The sequence below is a fragment of the Antechinus flavipes genome, chromosome 1 (genome assembly GCF_016432865.1).
Source record: "Antechinus flavipes isolate AdamAnt ecotype Samford, QLD, Australia chromosome 1, AdamAnt_v2, whole genome shotgun sequence".
In the NCBI taxonomy this organism is placed as follows: Eukaryota; Metazoa; Chordata; class Mammalia; order Dasyuromorphia; family Dasyuridae; genus Antechinus; species Antechinus flavipes.
Window position 1 is genome coordinate 48,984,570 of NC_067398.1, and position 23,557 is coordinate 49,008,126.

At 37.3% G+C, this 23,557-nt stretch overlaps 1 protein-coding gene across 3 annotated transcripts in view; it reads left to right on the forward strand.

Moving 5' to 3' along the window:
• The window catches only part of IRAK2 (interleukin 1 receptor associated kinase 2), a 59,776-nt gene that overhangs the window by 27,772 nt on the left and 8,447 nt on the right, over positions 1 to 23,557 (forward strand). For 2 of the 3 annotated variants that reach the window (XM_051982086.1, XM_051982076.1), the window contains exons 3-8: positions 11,645 to 11,800; positions 15,274 to 15,380; positions 18,787 to 18,981; positions 19,118 to 19,182; positions 21,491 to 21,605; positions 23,004 to 23,113. In XM_051982086.1, coding sequence (XP_051838046.1) covers positions 11,645 to 11,800; positions 15,274 to 15,380; positions 18,787 to 18,981; positions 19,118 to 19,182; positions 21,491 to 21,605; positions 23,004 to 23,113 — 748 coding nt within the window. The remainder of the gene's footprint in view (positions 1 to 11,644; positions 11,801 to 15,273; positions 15,381 to 18,786; positions 18,982 to 19,117; positions 19,183 to 21,490; positions 21,606 to 23,003; positions 23,114 to 23,557) is intronic. The other variant, XM_051982097.1, reaches the window with a different exon arrangement.

Sequence of the window (23,557 nt, forward strand, 5' to 3'; positions counted from 1 at the left end):
CTGAGGCAAATGCAACTTGCCCAAAAAGGGACTTGCCTAAGATCATACAGCTAATGAGACTGTCTGAGACTGGGTTTGAACAGAGGACTTAATGAGTCAGAGCTCTGTCAGCTGGCACTGCCTCTTTCCTTACACTAATGAATACACTCTCAGGTTGGCAAGAGAATGCAGCCAGCTGTCTGTCCCCTGACAACCTGCCTTAATGCAGGCAGAACAGCTGAATGGCTGCTGGTTTGCCTTCTCAAAGGGAACCATGATATCAAGGAGGTAACACTATGTAGGGCTGGACAAGGTCTCACTTTCCCATCCAGAGACATCTGGGTCCAGTGGCAGGATCAGGAGGCCAGAGATAGCCCTGGATGTCGTGGGAGCCCTTAGCCTTTTTAAAATCTCTCCCAGATCTCACTTTGACTGAGGCCATGCCCATTGAGTGATTAAAGATAAATAAGAAATGAGACAGAAAATGCCCTCTGTTACATAGTCAAAAAAGAAAAGAAAAGAAAAAGAACAGGAAAAAAAGAAAGAAGGAAAATAAATGTAGGGGAGGAGTAAGACCCTTAGGGTTTCTGGCCAAAGCAGTAATATTACTTTGTTGAGATTGTTGGGAAAGGGGGGACTCCAAAAGTTCCCCAGACCACTGTTATGAGGTGTCTTAAAAGAATTTGCAGGCTTGAATCCATCTCCTAATCTAGGGGCAAAGTTTTATTGCAATAGTAATTATAACACCATTACAAAAAGCAGGCTAGAATTCTAAGGGAATTTCAGCAGAGAAACAGAAGAAGAGACTTTTATACAGTTTCTACCATAGTTAATGCTAATTCTATGGCTCAAGGGTAGGACTAGGGAGTAATGGTTCTCCCTGACCAGATTATTACTGACGATTACCAGTCAGCAATGATTTGAGGAGTGCTCTTATTGTCTCAGAAGTTTGATATATGGGAGTTTCCTAAGGCCAGAAGCTATGTGACTGAGGAGTAGTCAAACAGATTGGGTGTGGGGGTTTCCTGAGGCAGATTCCAAAAATAGAAGATTTAGGACTACTGACTTATTGTTGAACAGAAGCCCACCAAGGTCAGGGGACCACAAAATCATATTACATTACTTTCACTCTGACCCATACAATGACAATTGGGGCTTGACTTGGCACCTATTGTCGATCCATCAATCAGTCAGTGAGAGCCAGAGTGATTTGGGTTTTGTGACATTATTGAGAATCACTGAGAGGGCTGATTGCAAAGTTAGACCTGTGGCAGAGCATTCCGAACTCACATTGGTCTGGTCAGCCACAGTTGGACACACTGTAACTTGATTCTTACCTGGTGATGTCATTTTGGAGACTTAGAGAATAAAGAACAACCACCAACCATATTGGATAGTAGGCTGTTGCTGTTGCTTCTGCTCCCTAAATTTGAAGTAGTGTCTTTCTGGGGCATTTAGGAAACAGAAGGAATATGACTGCTTGTCAGAGTTGGACTACACCTTGGTACTTCCTTTTGGTGAATTGTGTGAGTTTCAAGTTAAAAGTCAGGTGATAGAAATTAGTGTTATTTCCTGTGATAGTGATGAGTGGATGTCATCAACATTGTGAGAATTGGATGAGGATTATGAAATTTAAATCAGAAAAAATAAATTTAAGAAATGTGGAACAAGGAACTTTGGGAGGGAAAGTATAATTGGGGTGGAGACTTGGAATAAGAAACATGTTGTAAAATGTAATTAGAGGTGAAGATTCAATCACACAAGTAGAAGGGAAGATGTAATTAAAGATTTACATAAAGGGTGATACTATAATTATATTTTACAGAGAATGAAAGAAGTTATGACCAAATAAGAGATAGAGAACATTATAAAATATAAAATAGGTACTTTTGGTTGCATTAAATTAAAAAAGTTTTGCACAAACAAAATCAATACAACCAAGATTATTAGAAGGAAAGTAGGAAGATGAGAAACAATTTTTACAGGCAGTGTTTCTGATAAAGGCTTCATTTCTCAAATATAGGGAGATAAGTCAAATTTATAAGAATATAAGTCATTCCCCAAAGAATTTGAACAAGCAGTTTTTAGATGGAGAAATGAAAGCTGTCTATAGTTATATTAAAAATGCCCAAATCACTATTTTAAAAATTGTTTTTTTTCCCCTAATTATATATGTATATTTATCTTTTAAATACACATTTATGGATCATGCTAGGAGAGAAAAATCTGAACAAAAGGGAAAAACCACAAGAGAAAAAAAGCAGAAAAAGAAAAAAAAAGTGAACATAGCACGTGTTGATTTACATTCAGTTGCCATCGTTCTTTCTCTGGATGAAGATGGCATTTTCTATCCCAAGTCTATTGGGATTATCTTGAATCACTGTATTGCTGAGAAGAACCAAGTCTTTCATAGTTGATCATTGCACAATCTTGCTGTTACTGTGTATAATGTTTTCCTGGTTCTGCTTATTTCACTCAGCATCAGTTCATGAAAATTTTTCCAGGACTTTTCTAAAATCAGCTTGTTCGTCATTTTTTATAGAACAATAATATTACATTACTTTTGTATACCATAATTTATCCAGCCATTCTTAACTGATAGCCATCTACTCATTTTCCAATTCTTTGCTCCCACAAAAAGAGCTGTTACAAATATTTTTGCACATATAGGTACTTTTTCTTCTCTTCCTTGGGATTACCTTAGGATACAGACCTAATAGTTATACTGCTGGACCAAAGGGTATGCACAATTTTATAATTCTTTGGGCATAGTTCCAGATTGCACTCCAGAATGGTCGGATCATTTCACAACTTCACTAACAATACATTAATGTCCCAGTTTTCCCACATCCTCTCCCATATTTATCATTATCTTTTCCTGTCATTTTAGTCCATCTGAAAGGTGTGAGTTGTTATCTCAGAGTTGCTTTAATTTGCATTTTTCTAATCAGTAGTGATTTAGAGCATTTTTTTATATGACTATAGATGGCACTAATATCATCTTCTGAAAATTGTCCATATCTTTTGATTCAAATCATTATTCAAATCACTCAACTATTCTGGAGAGCAATTTGAAACTATGCCCCAAAGGCTATTAAACGGTGCATACCCTTTGATTCAACAAAATCACTACTAGGTCTATATCCCAAAGAGATTGTATGAAAGGGAAAAAGACTTTTTTGTACAAAAATATTTATAGCAGCTCTCTTTGTGCTGTAAATAACTGGAAATTAAGGGAATACCCATCAATTGAGGAGTGGCTAAACAAGCTGTGGTATAGGAATGTATTAGAATACTATTGTGCTGTAAGACATGATGAGCAGATGGATTTCAGATTTACTCAGATGCTGAGTAAAGTGAGTAGAATCATTGTACATGTAATAGCAACACTGTATGATGATCAACTATGATAGACTTAGCTCTTCTCAGCAATACAGTGAGCTAAGATGATCCCAGAAGACTAATGATGGAAAATGACATCCATATTCAGAGAAAGAACTATGGAGTCTGAATGCAGATTCAAGCATATTATCTTCATTTTGAAGAGTTTTGGTGACTTTACCCTTTTGTTCTGTTTCTTCTCTTACAACATGACTAATGTAGAAGTATTACTATGACCCATATCAGACTGCTTGCCATCATGGGGAGAGGAAAAGGAAGGTAGGGAGAAAAATTTGTAACTCAAAATCTTATCTCTCCAAAAGAGTAGGTGTCATTTTTTTCCCAGTGAGCGCAGATTCTCAGGTAGATACAAACCAGGTTGCATTTGTTTTGAGACTCCTTCTGTTCCTTAGTCTGCCTCATGGAGGACATGAAACTTTTACTGTTCTATTATTGACTCCTTAGTAAGTAAACTTCGAAGATGGGAAAAGAACTGTTTCATAAAAGGAGGGGTAGACTGGCAGAACCTAAACATATTGTTACTTGATATTTGGGGCACCCCTCAGCCAATCCTGAAGTAGGCAACATCTGTTTTCTGGTTTTCCTCAGCTCTTTTCCAAAGTGTAATTCCTCCCCCTGTTTGCCATATGTAGGCTGCTTTTCCTGAGATGTCCAAGGCCCCTCATTCAAATTCGCTATTCATTCAGCTCTCTATTTTGTGTATCTATTTTATATACTTATATCTCTGCAGTCACATAAAAATTTATCAGGCTAAAAGAGATCTTGAGTGGAAAAAATTTTTAAAGTCTTAGATTATGATGATCTCTAAGGTCACTTTTGGCTGTAATTATAAGGTTGCTTCTGAACAAATCATATATAAAGTCATCAACTACAAACCATTTACAATTTGTTTAGAAAGTGTTCTTGATCAAAAGAAGAAAAAGGTTCCATCACAGTATGATTTTAAAGTTACAGTTTGGAACTTTTCTCTAGGTGTAAATGATTCCATTCTTTGTTTTCACACAGTATTTTCCCAGTAGCCCTACCATTGCCAATTTCTTTCTTTGGTGCCCTTCCTGTCAAGCATTCCCAACTTTTGGCAGTACAGAAAAACTACATGCTATATGAAAACAAAACTGCTAGATCACCTTCTGTTTCTAAAAATCACTAACATTATTTGCAGAGAAAAAGTAGTGTCTATTTTTTAAAAGAAATTTTTTAAAATTGTCTTCAGTTGGTATGTTTTGGGGGTGTCTTATTTTTAGGTAGTTACACTGTTAGGATGCTGTTTTCAGAACCTGAAAGTAATTTGTATAAGAAAGTGTTCTCAGAGTATTAAAAAACAAATTTCATCATTTGCATGATAACTCAGGCAAAATATTAACAATAATCTTCAGTTTGTTTCCATTACCTTTTCTGAACTCTCATCTATAAATAGTCAGATTTTGTAGCTATTATTATTTATATAGGGCAACTAGATGGTACTTGATAGTGCACTAGGCCTGGAGGCAGATCTAATTCAAATCCAGCTTTAGACACTTAATAGCTGTGTGATCCTGGGCAAGTCACTTAACTTTGTTTGCCTCAGTTTCCTCATCTGTAAAAATCAGTTGGAGAAGGAAATAACAAGCCACTCTAGTGTCTTTGTCAAGAAAACCCCAGAGGATCATGAAGAGTCAGTCATGACTGAAAAATGACTGACCAACAACAGTTCTGATCTCCAATCATTGTTTGCTACATGAACTTTTGAGTGGCCATAGCCACAGACCTTCCCATCAGGGAGTCCTCATATCTGAGTCTATTCCTCCTTTGGTCTAGCGGCTCGTTTGGTGAACGAATTTGTTTACAGACCTGGGGTGAGGTCCTGCTGCCAGGACCAGAGAAAAGCAAAGACATTGGCCACAGGTGGGATGAATCAGAGGCTTATGGACTTTGGCCAGATATCTCAGGGAGAGCCAAGGGGCCAGGACTGGGGAGTGAAAGGTGGGAGCCACAAGGGCTCTGTTTGTAGGTGCAGAGTGAAGAGAATGTCATTTTACTCTTCCATAGTTTCCATTAGCCTCATGGGCTTCCTTCCTTTTTTTTTTTTTTTCTTCCTGGAGAGGGCTGTGACCTCATTACTCTAGGGAATTTAGGATGGAATAGGGATGGGTAGGCTGAAAGGAAACAAGAAAGCTATAATGCTTCTTCCTGACCTTGACCCCTTTTTTCGGGGAGTAGGTGATCCTGACCTCATGCTCATTATCCAAGGAGAGTTAGATCATAGGAAATGTAGTAAGACATCTGCAGCCCTTCTGCAAACTCACTGCCCCAAAATCCCCTTGATTGAAAACCTGAAAATACCTGGAAAGTACCTTCGCTGGAAAATCATATAAAGCTTTTCATTTCCTTATTTGGAGCTCAGGCTTTGGTGTGGTTTGGTGTGGTGTGGTGAATGTGTGTGTATGGCAGTGATGGTCATCCTGTTCCTCTAATATTTGCATGAAAAGAGTCCAAGACTTAGATTCTTATAATCTAGGTAATTCCACTTTTATCTTATTTTGGAAATAGAATTATTGACAATTTGAAGAATGTAGACTAGGAATTCTTTTGTGTGTGTGTGCCTGGTGAAACCTGTGTACCTTTTTTTAAAATGATGTTTTTAAATATATAAAATACAAAGGAAACCATTTATATTGAAATACAGTTATCAAAACAAAGGTGTACAAAGAAATAAATACAAATTATATACAAGTTGAACACAAAATAATTTCAATATGGGAGAGGAATACTAATAACTGAGGAAAGGAAGAAAGACCTCCCATGGGAAGGGAATCTGGAGTAGTGAATGGTACAAAGGATTCCAAGAAGTAGAAGTAAGAGGAGGAACATTCCAGTTATTGAATTTATTTTTCAGTTATTTGGTCAGTTGTATTTGACTCTGTCTGACCCCATTTGGGGTTTTCTTGGCAGAAATCCTGGAGTGTTTTGCCATTTCTTCTCTGGCTCATTTTACAGATGAGGAAAAAGGCAGACAGGATCATACGGCTAGGAAGTGTCTACAGTGGATATTATCAGTGGAATATGAGGAAGGGGAAGGACATTTACCAGTTGTGTGATCTTAGACAAGTCACTTATCATCTCTGACTCCCCAAAAATCAGTTACCAAGGATTGGAGTTTGGACTTATACCTGGGAATCCCACCCTAACCTATCCCACTTTCTTGTATTTACCCAGGCTTTTCCCCATCTTTGTAACTCCCACATTGAGAACATCCTGCTCAAGTCCAATGGCATCTCTTCCATGAAGCCTTCCCTTACTGCTGCCCCCCAGAGTCATCTCCAACCCCTCAGATTTCTTGTAGCACTTGGTTTGAACCTCATCCAATTTCTACTTCCTAGGCTTTTGTGAGGACCCTTTCCTCTCCCCTATTATACCATATGCTTCTTGAGGGCAGGGGCTTTCCATGCATGGAGCGTCTAGGAAATGGCAAAATGGATAAACTGCAGGGCCTAGAGTCTGGAAGGTTCATCTCCCTAAGTTCAAATCTGGCCTCAGATACTTACTAGCTGTGTGACCCTGAATAAGTCACTCGCCCCTGTTTGCCTCAGTTTCCTCATCTGTAAAATGAGCTGGAGAAGGAAATAGCAAAACCACTCCATTATCTTTGTCAAGAAAATCTCAATGAGTTCATGAAGAGTCAACCATGACTGAACAATAACAGTAACAATAAAATATTGAATGGAATGGAATTAGATTGGGTACTGAACCCAATCCTGGTGTTTTTCCCACTAATTGGAAGAAGTCCCAACAAAACAGTGAGAGGGCAGGGGGTAAGTACCAAAAGCTGCCTCTTTCCATTCTCCTTGTCATTTTTTCTCCAGTCCAAATGTCATGAGCCAGTGTTTGGCCTTTAGTCTTGTCTTGGATCTGCTTTTCCCCTGGTATTTAGCTATTCAGCAAGTGGTCTGATTTGAATATTTCATAACAGAAGGAAGGTGGTTTTAGTCTCAAGGGACTTTTGACTGGATGAATCAGAAGAAACGTATTTGGGTTATAGCCAACAGACTGGTAGCCAGAACTCTCTTAGGAAATTTTCAGACATTTCTTTCCTGTTTCCTGTTTGTGTCACTGATCCTTCTTCTGATTGCATAACTCTTTACAGAGTTTCCAGATTTCTTCTTGAGAAGGGGAGAAATAACATTTCCTTCCTGAGGGTAAAATTTCATTCTATGGAAACTTTTAGCTAATTATGAATGAGAGTAAAATAATAATTTCATTATGTTTTGGCTGAAAAGTCTCCTAAAGAGCAGCAGGTCCAATCCCTTCATTTACAGATGTTATTCCCTCCATACTTTCATGAAGGGAAAGTAAGTGGTAGAGCTCAAATTTGAACCTAGGTACACTCATGCCTAAATATCTCATTCTGCTGTCTCTCTTTCACTAGGAAAAGTAAATGAAGGTGATAATAATGGGTGACATTTCCACAATATTTTGCAAATGTAATTTATTTATTAAACTATATTTTATTTTTATAATTTATTCCTTAAAAACTGATATAGATAATGTAAATATTATTTGTCCCATTTTCTTAGATGAGAGATCTGAGACACAGAAAGGTTAAAGTGATTTGCCCATGATTAGTCATCCAAAAGTATTGGATTCAAGTCCAGCATTTTTCCCATTATACCTTTATTCCACTTTCCATATTAGTACATAATTCAAGCATTCTTTATACATGTATGTTTTTTCTGGTTCTGAGACTGTGTAATTTTAGATAGGACCCTTTCCTTCTTGGAATTTCTCTTTACTTCATTTCAATGTGTTAACCATTCAGTCATCTTGAGATAGTATGGATTATCATTGTTCACTTGTGGTTTTGTTTGGCAGAGATACTGCAATGGTTTGCCAGTATCCAACTGGCAACTCCTTCTCCTACTCATTTTTACAAATGAGAAAACTGAGGGAAACAGGGTAATGTGACATGCCCAGGGTCATACCGCCAGTAAATGCCAAAAGCTGGATTTGAACTCAGATCTTCTGATTCCTGGACCTGTGTTCTATTGATTTCATGAAAACAAATAAACATGGATTTGATGTTAAGAGACCAGTATCTGAATGCTGGGTTCAGATTCAGTAGCTACATGTAGCCTTTATTATTTGTCATTTCTGAGCCTCAGTCCTAGCTGCATTTTATATCAAAAGATAGTTGTTGTTGTTTTTTTTTAGCCATGGCATTTAATGAAATGTTTAGGGGTTATGACTTTTGTATCAATGGAAAGAGGAAGAACTCATGTAATGAAGTCATGGCTCTTTTCTAAGTTTCTGTGCTAAGTACTAGGGAAAGGAAATGGAAAGATATTGCATAAGACAGTCCTATTTTCATGGAACTTTTAGCAGAGTAGGCACAAATGACACTTAGACAAATAAACATAATAAAATGGAGAACAGAATGCTTTATCAGTCAGTCAACAAGCATTCACTAAGTCCTCTGCACTGTCAACTGGACCAGAGTCTCTAAATTCTGGGTGACCAGAGCTGAACAAAGCAGACTAGAGACAGGAGAGCCAGGAATCAAACCGAAATTTAATTATCTTTCAGAGGGAGGAAAACCCTAGTAAGCAGAAGCCCCCTCCCTGAGAAGGAGGATTTAATTTGCTGGGGTTGGGGCCATTTAGATACATAAAAGGGGCTGGACCATAACACAATCATTCTTAGGTCTTGCCCAGGGTCACACAGCTAATAAGCGACTGAGGAAAGACTTGAACTTGGGTTTTTACAAACCTATAAAGTGAATACTTCAGTGTTCTTCTTCTTCCCATCTTACAGATGAGGAAATTGAGACTCATAGATGTTATTGTGAGAAGAGTGCTTTGCACTATGCAAATATACATCAGATATTTAAGACCAAAGAGCATAATGCTGTTCTTCCCCCTTCCCTCCATTGCCCTCCCTGTGCCCATCTCACACCTGGAATTCCTCTTCTCTCCTCTTGGAATCCCTGGTCTTTTTTAGGACTCAGCCCGGGCACCACCTACTAACTTTATTATTATTTTTTAGCTATTTTCTGAATGTATACATGTGGATCTATTGCCTCCCCCATTAGAATTTACATTCTAATTGCTCTTGGAGGGCAGAGATTATCCTTTTGTCCTTCTATCCCCAAGCCTGGCCTATAGTGGGTGCTTAATAAATATTGAGGGATGGTTGGTGCTTTAAGATTACAATGTACTTTTCCTTTCTCCTCTGAGGGGGCTATTCTAAGTATGATATTCCCATCTGTATCACACACATACTGTACATATGATATTTTAGATGAGCAAATATTTTAGTCTCAGGTGAAAGATGAACAGTTTATGGTGACACTGCCAGGATATATCAGAAGTGGGACTGAAGCTCATGGCTCTGGATCGGATTCTGGGTCCAGTGGTTTTCCCCAAAGGCTCCAATGAAGGACTTACGAGAAGGATTTCTCTTGTCATCTCCAGTACTTACTCATGCTGGGACTTCCAGTGGCTCATCTGATCTCTCTGGGAGTTCCGTTCTCATAGAACTCCTAACTCCCTTAATTCCTCTCCAAGAATTCAAGTCAACAGCCTGTGACCTTGTCTGCACTATTTGGATTTTCATCCAGAAACTTTCCTTCGGATTCAAAGCTCCAAAATGGGCTTACCCAGCTCAGGAGGGCCCAAGGAGAGCCTGCTCTGTGAAAATCCCTTTCCTTTCCAAAAGTCAACTATATACTAAACCCTTCTTGGTCTTTTCATTAAAGTAGACTCCCTAAGGATCACTGTCTGCCAGGAAGTGTTTACTTGGGCTAGTTGTTGCGAGGGGGGGGGGAAGAGGGGAATGTGTGTATATTGCCAAGAAAACCCCCAAAGGGATCACAAAAAGTAAAATAGTATTGAAAAAAAAAAAACCAAAACTGGGCATCCAGTGGCTCAGTGATTAGAGCACTAAGCTTGGAATCAGGAATATTCTTCATGAGTTCAAATCCAGTTTCAGATATTCACTATGTGACCTTGACCTTGAGCAGATTACTTAACGCTCTCTGCCTCAATTTCCTCACCTGTAAAATGAGCTTGAGAATGAAATGGCAAACCCCTCCAACATCTTTGTCAAGAAATCCACAGAATGGGGTCACAGAGAGTTAGATGTAACTAAAGCAAACCTAGAACAGCAACACAATTTCTTTTGAAATTGTCTAGAATTGAGATTCTTCACTAACTTAAAACATGTTCTATTTCTTCTTTCCCAGGATCTAGCATAGTGCTTTCTACATATTAGGCACTTAATGACTATTTGTTGAATGAAGACAGAAATTTCATGAAAGGGTCAAGAGTAAATTTTCCTTCTTAGGAAAGACAATAGATAGTTTAGGACTCCACATTTGTTATCGGTTGTCCCATCTGTAAAATGGGGAGAGATATTTATGTTTCCATGTTTCTAAGATTTTAGAACTGGCAGAAACCTTCATGAAGATCTAACATGATAGCTTAATTCATTCTTTTTTTTTTTTTTTAAAGCTAAAAATATTGAGACTCAGAGAGGAAGAGTGATTTGTCCAAAGCCCTGTAGTCCCCATAGCCCGAGGCAGACTTCAGACTAAGATCAAGGTCTTCTGACTTGTAGCTTTGTATTCTTTTCAGTGTATTCTTTTTCTGAACTGAGAGCTATTACACTTGTAGTGTGTGCTTGTTCTTTTATCTGAAAAGTTAATCATGCTCTACAGAATTAGGTAAATAGTGCCTGGGAATCAGATGTTGTTAAAGAGACTTAGAGAGCCAGTGTGTCAAGAGAGGACAGAGCCTTAGGCTTCTAATTCAGAGGCTCCAGCCTCAAGCTTCTACCCCCAGTCTAATCCTCAACTTACTATATTTATGATCCTCTCTGAGACTCAGATAGCAGCCCTCCAAGACTTGGATGGATTCCTGCCTCAGTGGAATGAGTTCCCCACAAAAACAAAATAACAACAACAACAACATTTTAATATATAATATAATAAAATAATAGTGGTTTAACATATACAATATATACATAATATTATATAGCACTTAAATGTTTGTTTAAAGTGCTTTATTAAAAGCACTTTTCAAAATCTGAGATCTTCAGGATATCGAAGTAAAGGTCTTTACTTCTAGTTCAATTTTCTCATTTATGAAAAAGTCTTGGAAAGGTGTGAGTGGCAGAGTTGGGCTTAGAACTCAGTCTCCTGGGTCCCAATAAGGGCAGTCTTTTCTCTTTTATCATTTGACTCCTCTTCAGTGATATAATGAAAACCCCTTCTATTTTCTCTCGGATTTAGGGGGCGCCGTTCCTGAAATTGCTAGTGCTTCGCATGTTCTTCCTGACTCTCTGCCACCTGAGAAGTCCTCAGTATCTTCTTCAATAAGAAAACCAGAGGAACTCCAAGAACAAGGCCCTACAAAACCCTCAGGATTGATTCCTTTTTCTAGTTCAGGTACTTCTAGGAACGGTATGTGGTGACCTAGGATGAAAGCAGGTTTTTGAGGGTGTGGAGTCCTTGGTAGAATCAACCTGGAAAAGGTCAGCTCTACATTCAGCCGTGCATTTCATAGTTACCAAGAGCGTCCTCTAGACAAAGTACTGGGCCAAATCCTCGACCTCACCCAGGAATTGGAACGAGGTGGATGATATAACCGTAATAACTAATCTTTTTTTTCATTTCTGAGAAGGTTACTAAATTAGTAATTTATAGATTATAGATACTATGCTTAGGGGAATGCTATAAATACAACTTAGATGTTTAGCAAAGAATTAGATTTAACATCTTATGATACTTTTGTTGGACACAGTGGAAAGAATACCTGACCTGAGGTCAGGAAGACTCATCTTCCTGAATTCAAATCTCTCCTCAGATACTTACTGGATGTGTGATCCTGGCCAAGTCACTTAGTCCTATGTGCTTCAGTTTTCTTCTCTGTTAAAAATGAGAAGAAGACATTTTTTTCCTTTTTTGATCTCATTTTTCTTGTGCAACAAGATAATTGTATAAATATGTATGCCTATATTGGATTTACATATATTTTTGCCACATTTAACATATATTGGATTACTTGCCATCTAGGGAAAGGGGTTGATGGAGGGGGGGAATTGGAACACAAGGTTTTGCAAGGGTTAATGTTAAAAAATTATCCTTGTATATGTTTTGAAAATAAAGCTTCATCAAAAAAAAAAAAAAAGAAAAAAGATAGATAGCAACCACATTAGTATCTTTGTCAAAAGAATCCCAAATGAAATCATGAAGAGTCAAACATGATGGAAAAAATGACTGAACAACTGAACTGATATTCTTGTGGTAAAGTTGAAGATGAGTGCACCAGAGTAGAGGTGTCAAACATGGGGCACTGGGCTGTGTATTCCAAATGGGGCTGAAATACGTAAGTGGGAAACACTTGGCAAATTTATTTGGTAAAATAGATAATGCTACATTTTCAAACTAAAGCAATATACAGCCGTAGTGATACTTATGTATACATTAGTGGCCCCGGTTTCCTTTTTGAATTTGACATCTAGAGAATAATGTAGTTAGTGTCTGAGCTAGAATGGCACAATAAGACTGATTCAGAACTCAGTGAGGAGTTGTTAGTGGTTCCATGGCAGCTCAGTGGCGTAGTGGATGGAGCTCTGGCCCTTGAGTCAAGACAGTCTCTAAATTCAATCCAACCTGACTCTTACTAACCATGTAACCCTGGGTAACTCACTTACCTTCTTTCTGCCTTGAGTTTCCTCATATACAAAATAGCCATAATAATAGCAATTTCCTTTTAAGATTGTGTGAGGATAAAAATAAGTCAGTAATTTGTTAAGTACTTTGCAAACCTGAAAGCCCTATATAAAGGCTAGCCCTATAAATTGGAAGGAACTCTGCAGTGGCATGTCCCAGGGATCTGTGCTTGTGAATTCTTTGCTATCTATCTAGGCAAACTGTATCTGTAGTCTTCCCCTCCATTTACCAATTTAGTAAACTTGATGGAAAAGAAAGGAAAGTTTAGCCAATATTGTTATTCCCATCAACCTCATTGCTATTCATCGAATTATATGCTTGACACTCTGGGTAATCAGTGGCTTAGTTAAGCATATAGACAACAGCCTTCTCATATTTGCAGATGGCACGAAGCTAGGAGGGATAGCTGGAACACCAGGCGCCAGTGTCAGGGTCCAAAGTTAGTTTGAAATCCTAGAGGATTGGACTGAACCCAATAAGATAAAATTTGTGAGGCATAATGCTTAAAGTCAGCAAAGTGCTTCACACATTTTATCTTGTTTAATCCTCTCATGACAGGGATGTGATCTGTTTAACCAAGTCATTGATATAAATGACAAATAGGACAAGGACAAGTACAGATCCCTGAGGTGTGCCACTATAATCTTCCTTCCAAGTCTGCACAGAACTGTTAGCAGTTATTTACCTCCTGAATTCAGATGGCAACCATTTCTGAATCTGTCTAATTATACAAGGCTCTAGTGTACATAGCTTCTTCTTTTTCACAAAAATATCATGAAATGCTTTATCAAGTGCTTGGCTAAAATGTAAAAACTGTTTGTAGCATTCTATGTCTAAGTAAGTTATGTCTGCAACATTCCCCTGATTTGCCTGTTTAATAATCCTATTTTAAAATGATTAGTAAGACCTGGATTTATAAAAACTATTTAAAATTTTTTTTTATTTCCTTTCTTGGTGGTTTACTTTAATAATAGTTTCTAGAATTTTGCCAGGAGTTCACAGCTTTATAGTCTGCTATTTCATTATTTGGTTTTGTTTAGAAAATGTGAATTAGAAATTAGGAAACATGAGGTCACATTCAGGGAATGGAGAGTAGTCCAGCTGAGCTGGATTGTAAATATGTCAAGAGGAATATTGGCATATAAGCCAAGGAAGGTAGGATGGAACCAGATTGTGTAGAGCCTTAAATACTAGGCTACCAAGATTGGATTTGGTAGCTAATGGAGAGCCAGTGATGTTTTTTGATGAGTAGAATGATGAAAACTGTACATTTTGAAAATGGTTTTGGCAGCCATATATAGACTAACAGAGGTAAGGGATTAAATGCAGGGAAATTGGTTAAGAGGCTATTAAAATAGCCCAATTTTGAGTCAGAGGATCTCTATCAAAATGATGATAGAGTTAAAAGGAAGAGAACAGATATCAGACATTTTTTAGAAATAGATTGGACAATGCTTGCTAACTGGTAAGATCCAAGAGATGATTGGGAAGGGGCTAGGATGTTGGATAGCTGGGAAAATGGTGATACCACTAATGACAATGGGGAAGGCTGGAGAAAGAACATTTCTGGGGGAGGTAGATGATGTGATCAACCTTAGATGTGTTGAGTTTGAGGTTCTGGTAGGTCATTCAAGTGGAAATATCCAAAGTATAAGTGGAAATGAGAGGCCAAAGTTCAAGTTAGAAGTTGGGATTGGAAGTATAGATTTGGGAGTCACCCAAAGGCCAGTGGGAAGATTTGAGATGGCCAAAACATAGTGTACTGAGGAAAAGGAAAAGAAACGTAAAACCAGAACCTTGAGAATCACCTATTTATAGTCATCTGGAAGAGGAAAAGGTCCTTGCAAGAGAGGAAGAAGGAAAACCAGAAAAGCACAATATCATGGAAACCAAGGAAGAAATCACTCTATAGCTAGAAAAAAAAAGTCAAGGAGAATTAAGACTGAAAAAAGACCATTGGATTTTGTATTTGAGTCTTTAGGGACCTTTAAGAACAAATTCAATAAAATAAGTTGAGGGTAGAAGGAATAGATAACTTTTGGGATCTTTGGTTAGTCTTAAATTTTTATTGGCCATTAGATGGGGCATTGGATAGAGTGTTTCTTCTTTGACAAATCCAATTCCATGTAGGCTGATGTGAATAAATATGATTTATATAGTCATATTTCCTTCATTCTTTATTTCAGGGCCAAGTCCAAGTGGATCCACAAAGCAAGCCCTACACATTCCTTTTATTGAAGAGGACCTCCCTCATTCCTTAAAAACAAATCCTTCTGCTTCATCAGATATGAAGGTAAAATTCCATTTTATTCCACTATAGCAGTTTTCACAGCTAATGTCATATGTTATTTCTCTCCACCAGAAACATTATTCTCAAAAAAATCTCACTAAGCCTGGCTTAAATTAGTGAGATGTCTGAGCCATATATTTTTTTTTTTAAAAGGAAATCAGTTTTGAGTATTTGGGAGTATATCACATAATTAAGATGACCCAAATGGAGGCCTCTAGAGGACCTGCTTTGATACCCAGATAAGAACCCATTTTTCAATTATCCAATTCTCCATGACTCCATTTGGAATTTTCTTGGTAAAGATACTTGAGATACTTTCCATTTTCTTGTTAGCTTATTTTACAAATGAGGAAACTGAATTAGACAAGGTCTTGCCTAGGGTCACACAGATAGCAAGTGTCTGAGACCAGATTTGAACTCAAGAAGATGGGTCTTCCTGACTTAAAGCCTGGTACTCTATCCATAACCAGTTCTTCTCTGTTCATTATTATTTACCATCATCATAATAGATTCTTCTTTGTTCATTATTATTACAGCAGAACCCAGGTCTTTTTACTCCTAAGCTAATCTAGTTCTTTATATCTCTATAATAAGGAGGCTGACATTATTGAATGATTCTCCAATCCTTAATTTGGAGATTTGAGTGATTATAAATTTGTAGAAAGTAGATCTTTCTTGAATAATTCTATCCAGTCTTTCTCTTAACTCACCGGCCTATTTTAAGAAAATCTCTTTTGTAAAGTTAAGCCTCATGAATTCCATGCCATACTAAATCAGAATTCTTGATAATTTCAAATGCTAACTCAATCATTGTCTGCAAATTATTGCTAAGTGCTTAGAAACAAGTTTTCTTAAAAACCTCTTCTTTGCAGTCTTATATTCCATTATTGATTTGTTTAAACTTTCTTCTTTTCCTCTTCCTCCTCCTCCTCTTTCTCTTTTTTTGCTACGTTTGGTCATTCAGCACATGAGTTCTGAATTAATAGTGCTTGAGTTGATAAGATTTTATAGCACAGTAGAAACTTGCTTAAATAAGATGATAAAGTTGCTTATTGGTATATTAGATTTATTAATAACTCTTTGTTTTGGCAGAAAAGACTTATTAACATCCAAACAAAACACCTGTACTAGGATGTTACAGTAGATCTAGAGGACTGAACTTTGGGAAGACCTGAGTTCAAATTCTATCTCAGATACTTACTCATTGTGTCAGTTGACCTTTCTGTTTCTTCATCTGTAAAATGGACATAATAATATCTACATTACTTGTTCAATTGTTCTCCAATTAATGGACATATATTTTGTTTCCAGCTTTTTATTATCACAAGAAGAAATGCTATAAACATTTTTGTGCACAAGAGTCTATTCTTGCTAACCATCTCTGGATAATTTAGGAAATTTCTTGCTTTATAATCCTAAATAGTTCTTTAGGATGGATTTCTAGATGATATCTTGAAAAGAAAAATCTTAAAAAGTTCTTAAAAGGATTTAGTCATAGGATCTTGGAGTTGGTCTAGTTCAACTCTTCATGTCATGATAGAGGAAACAAAAACTCATAAAAAGAAAATGATTTCCTCAGGATCACCATAGTAGTAAGTAGGTAGTATATCTTGGGTTCAAATCCTTATATTCTGACTCCAATCCAATGGGTTGTTTGTTTGTTCTCTCTTTGTCTTTCTCTGACTTTGTTCCTCTGTCTCTCTTTGTCTCTCTGCCTTTTTGTTCTTCTGTCCTTTTTTCCTCTCACTCTCTCTGTTTCTCTCTCTCTGTATATATATATATATATATATATATATATATATATATATATATATATACATACATACATATATATGTATATCTTTGTCTCTGTTTCTCTTTCTTTTTCTTTTTCTTTTTATGTCTCTCTCTCTTTCTCTGTCTCTTTTCTCCTCCCTCTCTTTCTCTGTCTCTGTGTCCTTCTGTGTGTGTGTGTGTGTGTCTGTCCCTGTCCCTCTTTCTCTCTCCACTGCTATCTCTGCTGGTTTGTGCTCATCAAATCTTAACATCATTTAATGATACTGACCTTGCGTTTTCCTCCAAGAGGCTACATTCTACAGATCCAGGAACATTCCTGGGTCAAGAGTCAGGAGATTGGGTCCTGTTCCTTTCTCTACTAATATGAGTGTGATCTTGGGCAAATGACTTCTCTTTTGTAAAATGACTAGGTTGGATGTGAGAAAACTGGGACACTAACACATTGTTGGTGAAATTGTGAACTGATTCAACCATTCTGGAGAGCAATTTGGAACTAAGTCCAAAGGGTTATAAAACTGTGAATAGCCTTTGATCCAGCAGTGTTTCTAGGGGGCTTATATGCCAAAGAGATCTTAAAAAAGGAAAAAGGAGGGCAGCTAAGTGGTGCAGTGGATAGAGCACCAGCCCTGAAGTCAGGAGGATCTGAGTTCAAATCTGACCTCAGACACTTAACCATGTCCTAACTGTGTGACTCTGGGTAAATCACTTAACCCCAATTGCCTCAGCAAAAAAAAAAAAAGAGAAAAGGATCCACATGTGCAAAAATGTTTGTGGTAGCACTTTTTATATTGTCTAGAAATTGCAAACAGTGGATACTCATCAATTGGAGAATGGCTAAGTAAATTATGGGATATGAATGTTATGGAATATTATTCTTCTGTAAGAAACAATCAGCAGGATGATTTCAGTGACTTATAGGAACTAATGCTAAATGAAATGAGCAGAACCAGGAGATCATTGTACATGGCAACAACAAGATTATATGACAATCTGGCTCTCTTCAACAATGAGATGAACCAAATCAGTTCCATTTGTTCAATAATGAAGAGAACCAGCTACATCCAGCGAAAGAATTCTGGGAAATGACTTTGAATCACAACAAAGCATTTTCACTCCCTCTGTTTTTGTCCGCTTGCATTTTTGATTTCCTTCTCAGGTTAATTTTACCTTATTTCTAAGTCTGATTTTTCTTGTGCAGCAAAATAACTATATGGATATGTAGACACATATTGTATTTAACATATACTTTAATATATTTAATATGTATTGGTCTACCTCCCATCTGGGGGAAGGGGTGGGAGAAAGGAGGGGAAAAGTTGGAACAGAAGGTTTTGCAAGGGTCAGTGCTGAAAAATTACCCATGCATATATCCTGTAAATAAAAAGCAATAATTAAAACAAAACAAAACAAAAGATTATATGATGATCAATTCTGAGGTTTTGTAAGGATCAATGCTGAGAAATTATCCATGCATAGGCTTTGAAAATAAAAAGTTTTAATAAAAAAATGAGTAGGTTGGATTAGATCATTTAAGCTCTAAGCATACCATGGGGTGACTGGTTAAGGTGTTTCACCCTCCTTGTGTGGAGAACAGGCTTCATGATCTGCTTATCTCTTGTTTTGGGATTCATAGAATTGCCAAAGCTACATTCCTCAGAAAAAATCTCTTGTGAGTTTAAATGGTGAGAGCCTTTACTGGACAGAAATGGAAGTGATCAAGGCCACCAATGGATTTAGTCAAGATAACAAAATCAGCGAAGGGAGTTTTGCTGATGTTTATAAAGGGCAACGACACAACATGCTGTATGCCTTTAAGAAGCTTCAAAAGGCAAGTATTTGTCTCCCTGATTGCCATGCAGGACAGCACTGGAGGGGGGAGGGCTGGGCGAGGTGGTGTTCAACACTGGACGTGCACGTGGGGAAATTGGTTTTTAAAAGTATTACATGTAAACTGTTTTCAACAGACTAGGTGCCCAAGAGACATATCCATCGAGAGTTTCTTCCACATGGAAGTCCAGATTTGTCTTAGGTAAGTGTTGGGTTGGAAATAGCTTTAATTAAAATTGCATATCTATAGTAGAGTCATAGAGATGAAGTCAAGTATAAACCTCACTTCATCTGACCCCTCTCTCTTACAAAGGAGGAAACTGAGCATTAGAGGGGAAAGTGGTTTATCCAGGGGACTGGAACCAGGCTTCTTGAATCCCTGTCATCTGTATTGTTTCCTGTGGTGTCATGCTGCCAAATCATTCAATCTAAATACTCCAAAAAACATTGGTTAAGCCACTGGCAAATGTTGCTATAATAACAACAATAAATATAATAACTATAACAATATATAATACATAACTATAATAAGTTTTAAAATTAATCTTAAAAATTAAGACCTATGAATCATATTTAAATGTGATTCTGTAATGTCCAGATTAACTCTCTGGAGGATCTCGGGATCAGCCCAAGTCCTTGATCTTAGTGAAGGAGGCAGGAGGGTCACGTGGCCGGTCAAAGATGGAGCCTGAGTCTGGAGTCTGGCGTCTTCTCTTGTGTCTGTGGCTGTCTGAGACTCCCTCAGATACTCAGTACGATTACATCCCTACAGCACCCTGAGCACACTCAGCCATTACATCACCATAGAGAACCATTATCTCAAACTGAGTAGGTGCTCAACCACCAGCACCATGCTGTCCTTGATTCAAGTAAACCTCTTCAGAGTTCTGGCCCTCTACACAATTCTAGACTTTTAATCTAAGGATTTAAAGCTATTCACAAGATTTTTATTTTTTATAGTGACTTGTAGTATTAGTCTCATTTTACAGATTGGAAGAGCAAGGCAGAGAAAAACCCAGTAACTTGCTGTGCTTGTAACAGCAGAATCACAGTAACTTTTTGAAGGTGAACAGCTGACTTGGCTGGATTGATATCTAGCTGAGAATGAATCTACCATTAAAATAGAATTTAGGGCTGGTAAGAATATTAGAAACATTCTTATTTTGCCTTTGACCTGTACTGGCCAGGGGGCTTTGGGCAGTTCTCATTTCTCAAAGCCTTTGTTTTCTCATATATCAGATGAGTCTAATAGTTGTAGTCCTTAGCTCATGGGATTATTAGGAAGTTCAAATGAGAGAATTAGCTGTAAAGTACTTTGCAAACCTTAAAATGCCATATCAATGTCAATGATTATTAAATGACTTAATCCCCATATAATTGTTATTAATACTAATAAAATCATAGTATTAATTAGTTTCATGTTTAACAATAAAATTGATGATTATCTATGTGGTCCTTAACAGTTTACAAAACACTTTACTTATATATCTATATACTTTACATGGAAGTCATTTATGTTCACATATTTTGTCTATATGTTCATTCATACTACAACTCATTAATGAAAATAGACTTTTATTTATTGCATTGTGGTTTACAAAGTGTTTTCTAGTCTTTGTCTCATTTGATCCTGTTAAGCAGGTGGTATCAGTATTAAGTTATAGATGATTAAGCTGGAGGTGGAGAGGAAAATAGATAATGACTTGCCCATAGTTACTTGGCAAATTAGCGGCAGAGGGAGACTAAAACCCAGGCCCCTTGACTCTGTCCAGTTCTCTTTCCACTGTAGTCAATGATATACTTCACGTATTTCTCTTCCTCTTGAACACTGCCAATCGAATGTTGTTTTTTTTTTCTTGAAGATAATAGCAGGATAAGATGCAAATATGAGTGTCCAGGACATCTTTCATTCCTTAGGATTTTCTGCACGTTGGCAATGGCTAGGGAGTGAGAGCCCACTTTGTAAAACTGGCTCAGTCTTGGGAAAGGGCTCCATAGGGTATGGAGTGTTGGACTCAGAATCAGGAAGAGCTGAGTTTAAATCTAGCCTTACATGCTTAACTAGATGAGTGACCCTGGGCAGGTCACTTAACTTATTTGCCCATTTCCTCATCTGTAAAATGGGGATAGTAATAACACTTGCTATGAAAAGAAAAACGAAATGATATGTATAAAGCTCTTTGTAAACCTGCAAGTCTTATATAAATGTCAGCTACCACTCGTAAAAGTTCAAAGTCAATTAAGGGCAGATTTAGATCTCCTCTAAGAAAAACTTCCTGACCATAAGAGCTTTCCAAATGAGGAAAGATGGCCTCCCTTGGGAGGTGGAGGTCTTTAGGCCATGCTCAGATGACTCCTTCTTGCTGTGGTGGTGTGGGAAGCTTTTTTTTTTTTCCTGTATAAATTGGACTAGATGGGCCTTTCCATCACTGAGATTCTGTCATACTGTAATGGAAACTAAAGAACTCGTGCCCTCTCATTCTCCACATGTGGATTGTGTTTGTTTTCAGGTGTTCTCATCCAAACATCTTACCCTTGCTCGGCTTCTGCACTGGGGAAGTGTTTCACAGCGTCATACACCCTTACATGCCCAATGGCTCTCTGGAGGACAGACTCCGCTGCCAAGTAAGGGCCTCTAGGCTGGAGTTTTGTGTCCATTGTTTCACCATCATTACTTGGCTTTTGTTTCAACTCTTAAGAAAATGTCCAGAGCATCACAAACCAAACATCATGCAGATGTTTTCCATTCACTCTTGTTACTGTCTGTGGATCCTCAATGGGTTGTGTTGTGATCTTTGTTGCAGAAGGAATATATCTATCAGTGACTCAGTCTCCAGGAGAAATATCCTGGTAAAGAATATTTATAGAATAAACCCCAAGAAAAATAAGGAAAGCAAAAATAGTATGCTTTGATTTGCATTCAGATGCCATCAGTTCTTTCTCTGGAGGTGGTTAGCATTTTTCACCATAAATCCTTCAGAATTATCTTGGATCATTATATTGCTGAGAATAGCTAAGTCCTTCACAGTTGGTCATCATTATAGTATTGCTATTTATGTGTAAGATGATTTCCTGGTTCTGCTTACTTCATTTTGCATCAGTTCTAAGTCTTGGATTAGATAATTTCTAAAGTCACTTCTAGCTCTGATGTTCTGTATTCTAAAGTCTTCAGCAGCACTAACATTTGGGGTTCTAATAATATGGGTTCTAAGGCTTCATTCAATTCAGGCAAGTCGGTGTTTTAAGGTTCCCTTCCAATTCACATATGCTATGTTTTGTTTTGTTTTGCTGAGACTATTGGGGTTGACTTGCCCAAGGTCACATAGCTAGGAAGTGTTAAGTGACTGAGGTCAGATTTGAACTCAGGTCCCCCTGACTTCAGGGCCAGTGCTCTATTATGCCATCTAGCTGCCCCAACATATTCTGTGTTTTATATCCCATGTTCTATGTTCTAAAGTCTCTCTTCACTCTAACCTTATATAATTCTATGAATTACATAGATACTAAGTACCTGAGGCTGGATTTGAACTCAGGTGTTCCTCTCTTCAGGCTTGCCATTCTATCCACTGCACCATAACACCTTGATGTTTTGAGGGACACTAAAGAAAGGAATTAGGATTGTTCTTATATGGATTTTACTTTTAGGAATAACTTACTTGATTATTATAAATATCTAAATTAACTATAATGAAGAAAGATGCTATCTGCATGATAAATAGAATTATGAATAGAATAATTTAACATACATATATATATTCACACATTTATAAGTGTATATATAGTTATGTTATTTGTGTCTAATAATAGCCATCTCTTGGGTGGGGGGTTAGGAAAAAAAAAAAAGAAACGTACATCATAATTTTGTTGTATAGGAAAGAATTAGAAAACTGCATGTTCTATTTGTAGTTTTATGTATTGTACTGTTATGGAACTGTTTATTTTATTCCATAAATTAAAAATAAAATTTATATTTCAGTTAAAGTAAAAAGGCCAGAAATAACTAATTTTCTTCTCTTTCTTTAGGACAATACTGCTCCCCTTTCTTGGGAACAGCGGATCAGCATTTCCTTAGGATTTCTTGAAGCCATAGAATACTTACATGGTCTCAAGATTATTCACGGTAATATCAAGAGGTGAGAAGATGAAATGATAAAATAAATTAGTGACTGTTTCTGAATTTGATTTCTTTAGTATCCTAATTTGGAATGATTTAATTCAGGGCAAAAGCAGTTTTAGGAGGTAATGCACACAAAGATAGTTTACAACATTCATCCTCACAAAATCTTTGTTCTAAATTTTTTCCCTCCCTTCCATTAGATGGCAAGTAATCCAATATATGTTAAACATGTGCAGTTCTTCTATACATGTTTCCACAATTATCATGCTGCATAAGAAAAATCAGATCCAAAAGATTTTCAAAAAATGAGAAAGAAAAAAAAATGCAAGCAAACAACAAAAAAAACCAGTGACAATACCAGGTTGTGATCCATATTCAGTCCCCACGATCCTCTATCTGGGTGCAGATGGCCCTTTTCATCACAAGACCTTCGGAACTGGCCTGGATCACTCAAGTGCCT